Below are 11,742 nucleotides of genomic sequence, written 5' to 3'. Positions count from 1 at the left end.
GCCACTCTGAGGAAATAAGCTCTTATTGCAGGATTTGGTTTGTCTGTAATCCATGTTAAATAGCTGGTAAAGATGATACCAGCATAAGCAATGGCAGGGCCAAATCATCACGTAGGAATTCTGGACGAAAATGACCAAAAAACCACAACTGTTGCTCAAATAGCAGAGCTAATAAACCAGATTTCTTAAAGATCTGAGTTTCATGGTGCCCTCTATCCATGGAGAGCTATTGGTATCTAATAAATGTGCAATGCAACTTGTCTTTCCTTGGGTCAGGAACAACAACTTTTCTTTCTGCTCCGTCTCTTACAAAAGGATTTACTGCATTTGAGGTTTCTCTCATTCATATGTACACACTTCCTCTGATCTGTTTTTAATACACTTTGTTTCTTTCTACACCTGTGTTCTTCCTCTCTTTTTTTATTATTCTGCACTTTAGAACATTTTTCTTTCTTAGGTCGTGCTAGGTATCCTCTCTGTCTCTATATATGCCCATTCCCTCTCTGTTGTATTCATAGCCCTGTTATTCAAAGTAGCCTTTAAGTAAATTTCTCTGGTTTTTATCCTCAATTACAATAGTAATTCCAATGGTAATATCCTTAATTAGTATAGTCTATATTACTGCAACACTCAGAAGCAGCAAACACACTATGCACTCCAAAGAGTCACTATATGAAGATCCTGGCAGGAACAAATGAAGTCCTCAGAATAAAACAGGGCAGAAGAAAAGGCAGGGAGACAAGGAAAGCACAGAGTTCAAGTGACTTCCCAAAGGAAACAAAGGTGCTCATTGACACAAGAACCACCTGTGGGCCTGATTCTTCTTTGTCCTGGATCTTGTGTCTCAATTTGCAGCTGTGCATTTATACTCCCTCATTGTCACTGTGGCACCATTCTTCTTTTCATAAAATCACTGTAAAACACATGAAACACACAGCAGCTCAAAATTAAAGACTTTAACCATTTCCACCACATATGGAATGATTTTCCACCTCCCTGAGAATGCCGTACAGATGCAGATGTATGCACAGCCCTTGCTACTGCACATGCTCCGCCTTTAATTCTCTCCATGCTAATGCATCTCAAAATGCCCCAGATTACAAACATCAGCTGCTCTCCCTAATGACTGTCCTCAGCTACTTTGGCCTGCTGACAACAGCACATCAGGGGATCACAGAATCATTTAGGCTGTAAAAGACCTCTGAGATCATCCATCCTGTCAGCTAGACCATGGCCCAGTCTACCCTGGCTGCTCCATATCAATGTCTAATCACCTTTTCTGGGAAGGAATTCCTCCTGATGTCCACCCTGAACCTCTCCTGGTGCAGTATGAGACTGTATCCTGTCACTGCCTGTGAGCAGAGGCCGATTCCCATGCGGCTGCAGTCTCTTTCAGGTACTTTGAAGAGTGACAAGGTCACCCCTGAGCCTCCTTTTCTCCTGGCTAAACACACCCAGCTCCTGCTGTGTCTGCTGCCTTCTCCAATTTCTCCCACTCGTTAAAGGCGGCTGTTTCAAAACCTTCTCCAATTTCACTTTTTGCAGTGGCCAAACTCCTCTGCCTTGTCCTGTCAGATCGCCTGAGGCTAAGATGGCGCCAGGCGTTGTTTTCCCTCCCCGGAGTGAACCCTCCGTGAGAAAGCCCCGCGGGCGCTTCCCTGGCGGAGGGAGGGAAAGCCGGCAGGCACCTTCCCAGGACGCGGCACACGCGCCCTCCGCCCCAGGGGCGGCGCTGTCGAGCCGCGCCGTCGCTCCGCCCCCGCCTTTGTGGTGCAGCCGGGTCCCGGAAGCGGCAGCGGAGCGATGGCGGCGGATGGGAGGGCGGCGGGAGCGGTGGAGCTGCAGCCGGAGGGGGACGTGGAGGGTGGCAGCAGCAGCGAGCCGGAGGGAGGCTTTGGGCAGCTGCTGGAGGAGGAGGAGGATGGGGAAGATGCGGGCTACGTGCTGTACAGGTACGGCTGCGGCGGCATGGGGCCGGGCCGGGCCGGGCCGGACCGGACGTGCACGGCACAGCACGGCACGGCACGGCATGGCACGGCACGGGAGGCGCGGAGTGGCGGAGCTGGGGCCGGAGGAGTGGGGAGCTTCTGGGAGGGGCAGGGACACCTTTCACTAGATCGAGTTGCTCAAGGCTTTATCCAACATGGCTTTGAACACTGCCGGAGCTGGTGCATACGCAGCTTCTCTGGGCAGCCTGGTCCAGTGTCTCACCACCTCTACAGTCAAAGAATTTCTTCCCAATGTCTAACCTAAATTTTCCTTCTCTTAGTTTGTACCCATTACTCCTTGTCCCATCATGACAGTTTCTGACGGAAAATCCCTCTCCAGCTTCCCTGTAGGTCCCGTTTAGATACTGGAAGGCTGCTCTGAGGACTTCACACGGCATTCTCTTCTCTAGGCTGCACAGCCCCAACTTTTTCCGTTTGTTTTTAAGGGTGGTCCAGTCCTCTTTTCAACATCGTGGCCCTGCTCTGCTCCCACACCTCCATGTCCTTCTTATGTTGGGGACACCTTTATGTATTTATATGCTGGTCTGTGTTACAGACAATAATGTAGCTAAAATAGTAGGGACTGTTCAGAGCAAGGATGTGTTACTGGACATGTGTTCGTGCGTGTCATGGTTTGAGTAGCATTTTGTGCGTTTTAGAAACATTGAAAACACAAAAATATCTATTTACAGGGACAGGAAGGAATGGGCTGATATTGAACCTGTTCCACAAAATGATGGGCCGAATCCTGTTGTTCAGATCATCTACAGTGAAAAATGTAAGTCTTAAATATATTCTGCCCTTAACCATTGTTGAAACAAGACTTCATGTTTTGGATAACATTTTCTAGAGTGATACTGTGAAGAAATTAATTCATTGTGTTACGGTGCTTGTGTGTGGTGTTTTCACCAAGCATCTTTGAAGCTGAATCTTCACCTGAGATGTTAATAGCCAGGGTTCTCCTTTAGAATCCTATGGCTTAAGAGGTAATACAGCAGACAGTATGGTTCATGTCACAAGGCATTTCCAGCCCACAAATGGAAGCAAAACATGAAGTTCTTGCAGCTGGTGAAGTAGTGAGAGTAAGCAGCACAGATCTTTTATGATTGTTTTGGCTATTATTCTGATGGTGTGCTTCTAACATACTTGTGCAGCTTTGTGGTGTGCTAATATCCTGCACAGGTCTCAGTAGAAAATGCTTTCGCATTGATAGGTATGATTCGTTTTACAGAGGTGTATTTAGAGCACAGAAAGTAGGAAGCAATTTAAAGGATTATTAACCTTACCCCCTGTTCAGGCCATTGGCTAAGATGCTATTCTCTATTTAGTCCGAGATGTCTATGATTACTTCCGGGCTGTTCTGCAGCGGGATGAGAGAAGTGAAAGAGCTTTCAAGTTAACAGCAGATGCCATTGAGTTAAATGCTGCAAACTACACAGTATGGTATGTAGTAATCTTGGTATTATTATTTCTGTGGTTATTCAACTGCCTACCTTTTAAGTCTTTAATGTTTTGTTCATTGAATTAAGGCATGCCTAGTTGAATTTACACAGAGGAGTAGAGTACCTTTCCAGTGAGCTTCCAACGAAAGCCCATGTTCAGTATTTCCCATGCCTCATGTTAAATCAGTGGTTTTCATTCTTTTGGCTCTAAGGATATTATCAGTCAAGGTCAGGGATAGCCACAAAAAGGACGTTGCTGTTTAAAATTAGATTACTTACCTGATAATGTGTCCATGGCAAAATGCTGAAGATGCCCTCAGTTGACTTTGAGAAGAGGCATAAAAACATGATGGCAAATAATTTATGTATTTACTACTAATAATAAACTACTAATACTTTTTGCATTTTAAAAGATCTGTCAAGTTAGGTAATAAATAAACAGTGAATTTCTGATATTCAGAGTAGGGCATTTTACTCACAAGCTAACAAGTACCTCTTGTACATCTTCATTCCACTAATTTCCATAAAATCAGAAGGTTTGCATTGTTTCAAGCACAGAAGTCTTAGTTTCTGTGACAGAAAACTATCATGGGTACAGGTTAACTTAACTATCATGGGTACAGGTGAACAAAGGTGATTCCATGTTCTTCTCTGTGAATTTTAGGAAAGTCCTTTTGCAATGTTCAAATGCTTGACTTTTATACAGGCATTTCCGGAGAGTCCTCCTGCAGTCTTTGGGAAAGGATCTCCATGAGGAACTTAAGTACATTACAGCTATCATTGAAGATCAGCCAAAGAACTACCAAGTCTGGTAAAATCATGCTTTCTTTCCTGTTCTTAATGTTTTTGCAGATAATACTTGTTTTGTAAATTGTCCAGTCGTGGTGGGGGAGTTAAATGGAGTTGCATCATGTCAAAGCTCCTTTCAGATATTTTTTCTAAGTATATAACATGCTAAGCAGGTGTTGTTTTCTTGTTAATTTCAATTTTTAGACTGCCAAAATAAGTCTGACAGGTAAAAAAAAAAAGACTTGTGAAAAGGCAGCTGAGAACACACACATAAATTAGTATCTTTTCTTTTATTGTGTTTTGGAGTTTGCCTGCTTGTTGTTGGGTTTTTTCCAAAATTAATAGGAATAGGCGAAAGAGCAGTATTGTTATTGCTAGAGAAATTATGCAGTAGTAGAAAACTTTACTCTGCTGAAGACTTTGACCATAAGTGTGAAACTGTGTTGTTTCAGGTGAATATTACTTGTCTAAAATGAGATGATTGGCCATGGTGTATGTGTGGTTAGAATTTTCTATAATATAAATATGTATCATGCATTTCTCAGAGCCAAGTGAAAAGTTCTGGTATGCTTAATTTGAAGTATTTAACTAGTGGGGTTTTTTTCCTAAGTTGTGCACCTGCTATAAGCTGCTGTTATATAGAACACACACTCACCAAAAAAATTTAGACTTTGTTCTTCTCATCATTAGGCATCACAGACGGGTGCTGGTTGAGTGGCTGCAGGATCCATCCCGAGAGCTTGAGTTCATAGCTGACATTCTTAACCAAGATGCCAAAAATTACCATGCCTGGCAACACAGACAATGGGTTATTCAGGTATTGTATCCACAGAACTCTTGATTCTTTAGATAACTTGCATTTTAAATGTGTGGCAGAGGTTAGCTATAAACTTTCCTTTTAGGAAATGAGTTCAAAGAATTGGGTTGTTGTCTACGTACTGTTGTGTGTGTGAATTTAATGATGAGCCAATACCACTGTGTACCACTGAGTAGTGTAGCATGTTCCTAGCTCACCTGCAGTCTTTTTTTTTTAACTTTCTGTTGATTTCTTCAAAAAAGGCTCTATCTGATGTTCAGGCAACTTAAGAACAAGAAAGTATTTTAAAAAATAAATAAAACTTTTGATTGTGATACTTTCTCTTCCTTCCCTTTCTGTAGGAGTTCAAATTATGGGACAATGAACTAGACTACGTGGACCAGCTTTTGAGAGAAGATGTGAGAAACAACTCTGTTTGGAACCAACGGCACTTCGTCATTTTCAACACCACTGGCTATGATGACCCAGCAGTCCTAGACAGAGAAGTCCGGTTAGTAATGCTATTCAGGCTCGTATTAAACAGTCTCCATTACATGAAAGCAAAGGAATACTTTCACAGTCCCCATGGGCTTTGTTTTCTGATTTTTATTCACTTCTGGGACTAACATTCATGGTTAGCAGATCAAGTGTCAGACTGAAGTAAGCTCTGCTTATCCTGAGCAAGCTGCTATCATGAATCGGTTTTCCTGGCCTGCTGTTTATTGTGCAAACAAAACTTTGGGGTTTATGGTGAACTAGTTATTGTAGGACAGGCTACAGAAGATCTGTGACACTGCTGTGCTGTTCATTAGAAAGTTTGGAAAGAGGCACTCTTCAGCTCTGGTGCCTGGAGCACCCCCGCCCTCTTCCTTCTTGCCTGACCTTTGTGTCTGCAGCAAATAAAACTGTGCAACCACCTTTGTTTTTTCTCTTAAATATGTTACCACAGAGGCGTTACCATAATTTCTAATAGGCCCAGCCTTTCTAATGGCACATCCATCCTTGGAGCCACCAGGGACTGTCTCTGATAGACATGGAAGAAGCTTCTAGCAGCTTCTCACAGAAGCCACCCCTGTAGCCACCCTCCGCTACCAAAGAAACAGGCCATGCAAACCCAATACAGTGACATGGTTTGTAGGAAGAGGAGCTGCCTTTTATGAGGAATTTGATGCAGCTGGAAAATTAAACCTTTCAGGAGTATGTGGTTGGAACAAAGAGAACTGCCTCTGTGAGATGGCTAGTTTCCAGGAAAAAGAGTTTTGTGTTCACTGTTTCTAGGTTGCGTGTTTGTAACTGAAGACAAACTGGGCTTCTAGACATATTTTACTACCCATGGTGGTAAGAGAAGCCTCTTCATATGGTTTTCACATCTCAGACTGCTGATTAGGGTTGATGTTTATGAGAAGATATTTGTCAAAAGTGAAGAAACAATTAAGGTACTCTGATTTTTAATAGAGTTATTTTTCAGAAGAAAGACTGAATCTCTGAATCTTTTGGTGCATTATTCATAGAGGATCCCAGCCCTCACCATCTTCCATGGTTGTCTTTGCAACCTTCTAGAAGTTTTACTTCTCTTCCAGTTTATAACCTTCCTGTAGATCGGTGAATCTGAACCATTTCCCTGACTTAGACTTTGATATCTTCAACTTTTTATCTCCAGAGTTTAGATTGGACATCCTCTCCTGATCTTGTCAAGATAATTGGGTACCATCTTAAGAACCAGACTGGCTAAGATTAAGATTTCCCAGATGTCACTATAGAACTGCTGGTTTATACCACTATGGTTCGTTTATAAACTTGTTCTTTGTCACAGTGACTGCAGAATGTTTTAAAACAGTTACAGTTGTGGGTATTTGTTAGTACTCTTGATATATCAGATACTCCTCTATCTGCAGCCTCTGAAAATCATCAGAATGCTTCGTTATGCTGGGAAAAGCCAGAAGATAAATCTGTTTTGTGTAGATGAAATGTGGCTTTGTGGCTGTATTGGAGGTGCCTTTTGTTGCTTTGCTTTTATAGCAGTTGCCTCACTGTTGCTTTCACAATGCTGCAGAAGGCTGTGTGAGCTGAAAGCTCAAGCTCTGCCTTTCTGTGGGTTTGTTTGAGTGCAGCCTGAGGAAAAAATGCAAATAGGTACTGCAAATAGGTACTGAACATACCACTTGTAGTCATATTAACAGAGCTCAGTTACTCCGGCCATTGTCAGCCCCTTGCCATTTCTGAGCATCAAGATATAAGTTACTCCTTTAGCGTACCAGGAGAGTGTATTATGTTGTTTTCTCAGTGGTTTTGCTAATAATTTTGAGAACTGATTCATTATTGTACAAATTCCAGCAAATTGAACGCTTAAAACATAGTGTCTGCTTCTTTGAGACTCCTGATGATTATATTGTGAGCGATTTTTGATCTACCCAGGTGAGATGATCTACAAAAAGAGTGAAGTATAGGCTAGAGATATGCATTTGGAAGCTTCTGAGCACATTCAGGTAATTTCTAACTGCATTGTCATCAGTTGCATTCATGACCCATTACCTTTTTCTTGCAGGTACACTCTTGAGATGATCACAGCAGTGCCACATAATGAGAGTGCTTGGAACTACTTAAAAGGGTGAGGTGTATTTCTCCATGAGACAAAGAATCTGTGGAAGGTGTCTGATGCCTACTTCTTAATTAAATTTTTTTTTTTCTTTTTGTTCTAGTGTAGTGTGCTTAAGCAGGCAGGCAAATACTGTCACAAAGGGTTCTTATATTCTAACTTAATTTCTCTGTAACTTTTCACTAAGCTTCTGGCCCTATAGTTCTTGCAGAAGGGCTACAAGTACTTCTCATGCTTTTAAAAACTTGACCTGTAATGTCACTGTGTTAAAAAGCATAGATAGGAAATAACTAACATGCTTTCAGTCTAATTCCTGTTCAGTTGAACAAAAACTATACCAGCTTACTACAACATGAGGCTATACTAGTTCTGCATGCTGCTTACTTTCTGACTTACTTATATCTGCAGCCTGATTTCAAACCTAATCTTCAAGTAACGGAATCATAACAAAAGTGCAATTATTCACACCAGATTTCCCATAATTATGTGTCAAGCCTATTAACCTCTCTTCTAGGATTCTGCAGGATCGTGGTCTTTCTAAATATCCAAATCTGCTGGAAGAACTGTTGAATTTACAGCCCAGTCACAGTTCACCCTATCTGATTGCCTTTCTTGTGGACATATATGAAGATATGCTAGAAAACCAGTGTGATAACAAGGAAGAAACACTGAACAAGGCATTGGAGGTACATTTTGAGAGCTTGGTTTTTCTTCCCAGGGATGCTCCCTATTCCTGTCTGGTTTTATAGCTTGACAAAATGAGATTGATTTTCATAAATAGAACAGGTTAGTTGTTAATCATGAGAAGTCTATGAAGAGTTTAACACAAAAGCCAGACAATTACAAGGATCTCATGAATTTAAATATAAATAATAACTAGCCAGTTATTAAATTACTCTTAAATTTTCTTCATGTGGTGGTGAAGGAAGGTCTCTGATACTACTGCAGAAGAAAGAAGATGTTTGAATAATAGAGGAGTTTTCAATGTTTACTTTATAGCATTAACTCACTCTCTTCTCTGTAGGTTAATGAATTTTTCTCAGAATATCCATGTCCAAACAACCTCAGTTGAACTCCCTTGGCCCTTCTCAGCTTTTTCTAAGAAAGTTGACAGAATTAGCTTATGGACAGCAGGCACTGGGGTATCAGTAAGAAATGTCAGGCACCACTTCCTAGAGAGCATAAATTACTTCTGGCAATGTTGTGTATCTCCCAGAGTTTCATACTTGGCTGTTCTTTGTTGCAGTTTGTAGCATAGTTTTTATGAGAACATTTTCCATTCACTGTGAGACTGACTGGAACTTAACGTTATTAGATCTGCAGTTCCGCCTGGAGTCTTTGTGTTCCAACATTGTTCTTTCTCAGCACTTTTCCATTGTTGTGTTCCAGGACCAGATTGTAAACAAGTGCAATTGGCTCCTTTATACTATTTCACTGATTTTGACTTCTCTGTTTAGACATCAAAGCTCTTAATTTCTTAACTCCATTTCACTGAGTAAGGCAATGTCATCTGCATAATAAAAGGGAATTTAGTCTGAACATTTGTAGTGTTCAGACTGTGTAAAATTTACACAGCTTGTCCTGTAAGTAGTATTGATTTCTACTGTGCTGCTTATTCACATCAAAATTTAAAAAAAACCCAAATATATAGAAGTATAAAAGAAGTATATAAGTAGAAGTATAAAAAAACTTTTTATAGAAGCATAAAAAAACCCAAATACGAAGAGTATACCAGCTCTTAATGTTGCATGAGAGAGGGTTACTGACTTGCAGGGAGAACCTTTTTGGGACAGTCTGCTGAGGAAAAAAACAGAAATAAAAGATCTCCTGTTAGTCTGTCAAGAGTATTGAAGATTCAAGACCAGGATCATCTTCCAGTGTTTGGAATTAGGTGGTTTACAGCCTGTTGGATGACTAAAAGACATTCGAGGTTCTCAGGAAGTATCGTGTGCTCTACTACTGGGTGCATTAGGTTGGCATGGATGATGAGTGGTAGGCATGGGAATGAGTGAAAGGGAACTAGTACAACTGAAATGGGCCTGGAGGGATTTTTGTGCAGTGTCAGATTGGTTGGCTACCAACTGGGGTTGTCCTTATTTTGATGTCATTAAACAGTTACAAATCCCATGAATAAAACAAATGTTGCAGAGGAACATATTTCTAACACTATCTGTAATACAGGTTGTATGCATTTTATAATTAAGGATTGTAAGCTTTTCGGTTTAATACTCCAGTCTCTCATTTTTCTTTCATAGTTGTGTGAAATTCTGGCTAAAGAAAAAGACACCATCCGAAAAGAGTACTGGAGATACATTGGAAGGTCCCTTAAGAGCAAGCACAGTTCAGGCACTGAACAGAGCAGTACACTGACGGATAAAGAGCAGTAACTGAAGATGGAAGAAAACAGTGTTAAGCTTTCAAGCTGTTCTAAAGCTGTACTAAGTAGGGTCATCAACAAGTCCATTTGTAAGTATTGCAAGGGGAGAGGAGTGCAGACTGCTGTATAGTCCTCAGTTGCTGCTGCTACTGTTGATGGCTCTAGCTGCAGTCAAGACATGTATTAAGGCTTAATTATTAAAATGTACCAGGTAGAGGTTTTAGTTCCTAACTAAAAATACATAAATGTATATCTATTACATTGACAGTGCTCAGTTAATGGTTGGCCTTGATCTTAGAGGTTTTTTCCAACATAAGTTACTCTACAAGTCTGTGAAGCACTAAAACCATGTCTCATGTTGTGGCTTACCCACTTGTAGTTCCTAACACTGTCTCATGAGTTTGCTGCAGTAGTGACTGCAGGTAACTTAACTATAGGGGATATAGAGTAACCTGATTAGTGCAAGTAGGCACTGCAGGTGTCGCCATGTGTGGGAGCAGCTGTGTAACACTGTCAGCCTATGCTGTTTTATGCAACTAACACCAAGTGTAATTTTGTAATTAAAATAGATAACTTAAAGCATTTGTCTGATTTTTTAATGTGTTTCTTTTGGTCCTTGTAAGTGCATAGTTTGGTTTTTTCAGATGCTAATCGAGGTAAAATATCCCCTTGTATAAGTATTGGATTCTATTGCATTGAGATGTCTTTTGCACTGGAGTATTCTTACCCCAGAAACTTTCAGTACACCTGATATATTCAGTGGAGCCCTGAATTCTTCCCTGCACAGACAGAAAAAATGCTTTGAGGATCCTGGAGAAGGTGTATACCTACATCAGAAAAATGCATCTACCCTGTTTTCAGCAAATGGTTATTGTAAACTGTGTTCTTATGGAGTGTTTGTCTGATATGAAATATTTTATTGGAAATGATCATAGAGGGAACAAACAAATGCTGGTGTTTATTCCTTAATATGCTGTCTTTCTGACACTAAACATTAAAAGGTGTTAACTGTGATTAAACAATAGTGGATTTTTTTTTTAACACTTGAAATTCTTTAATTCAATGCAGTCTTGACATTCAGAACAACTCACAGGGAGTGGAATTGATATACAAAGCTGTGTAATTTTGTAGTGGTTTTGCTGCTTTCTCAGCAGAAGAGAAAACATTTTTGTGTTTTCTCAAATGAACATTCAAAACAGACATGGACTTCAAACTTTTGGAGATTGGTTAACCTGGAGGGTTCTTTTTCTTTCATTCTTTTTTTTTTACATGTTTGGGGTTTTTTACTATATTTGAAACTCTAGTACAAAGCAAAAAGTGTGTTTCTACCCCTACGAGTTGTTCCTAATTGAAACTGTACTAAATATGGAGTACTGAATAGTCAGGGTGTTCAAGGACTTCAGGATAAAGTAATGTATTTGCCACTATGAGTCAAGAAAGCTCAGAAAGATGAACAGTGAAATACAATCCTTTAAATAAACATCATCAGTGAAGAGGGAACAGAATTTTTCCTGTATCTTTCACAAAATTCAGAGGACACTTGGAATAAAGCAGAGTATTCTTTATAGACACTAGCATAAATTTCAGCAATAAATCATCACAAGGTAAGATTGATGAAGAGTGTCCACAGGGACAGTGTATTTTGGGATGTGATCTCAGTCACTTGTGGGCTGAGGCAAGAGCTTAGATTTAGCCATATAGACTTCCTAGTGGTTAGAATAGGTAAGATTCCTCTGACAAAACCTTTTTAGGGA

The 11,742-nt window shown here is 40.5% G+C and overlaps 1 protein-coding gene across 1 annotated transcript; it reads left to right on the top strand.

Moving 5' to 3' along the window:
• Positions 1-1,781: 1,781 nt before the first annotated feature.
• Positions 1,782-11,010, top strand: LOC136569127 (protein farnesyltransferase/geranylgeranyltransferase type-1 subunit alpha-like). Its single transcript, XM_066569452.1, has 9 exons — positions 1,782-1,952; positions 2,681-2,766; positions 3,317-3,431; positions 4,137-4,241; positions 4,910-5,036; positions 5,378-5,526; positions 7,561-7,623; positions 8,126-8,297; positions 9,867-11,010. Exons 1-9 carry the CDS (start codon positions 1,804-1,806, stop codon positions 9,996-9,998), a joined length of 1,098 nt encoding a protein of 365 aa, XP_066425549.1. The 5' UTR covers positions 1,782-1,803; the 3' UTR covers positions 9,999-11,010.
• The last annotated feature ends 732 nt before the right edge of the window (positions 11,011-11,742 follow it).

This window comes from Molothrus aeneus, chromosome Z (assembly GCF_037042795.1).
Source record: "Molothrus aeneus isolate 106 chromosome Z, BPBGC_Maene_1.0, whole genome shotgun sequence".
Classification (NCBI taxonomy): Eukaryota; Metazoa; Chordata; class Aves; order Passeriformes; family Icteridae; genus Molothrus; species Molothrus aeneus.
The sequence above is the reverse complement of the archived record's forward strand: the minus strand, read 5'-3'. Positions and strand labels throughout refer to the sequence as shown.

Bases quoted from the DNA above. Each gene is read 5' to 3' on its own strand.
- LOC136569127 (XM_066569452.1), top strand. From the start codon at position 1,804: ATGGCGGCGGATGGGAGGGCGGCGGGAGCGGTGGAGCTGCAGCCGGAG. The intron at 1,953-2,680 runs GTACGGCTGCGG...ATCTATTTACAG, and splicing joins GCGGGCTACGTGCTGTACAG to GGACAGGAAGGAATGGGCTG. The intron at 3,432-4,136 runs GTATGTAGTAAT...ACTTTTATACAG, and splicing joins GCTGCAAACTACACAGTATG to GCATTTCCGGAGAGTCCTCC.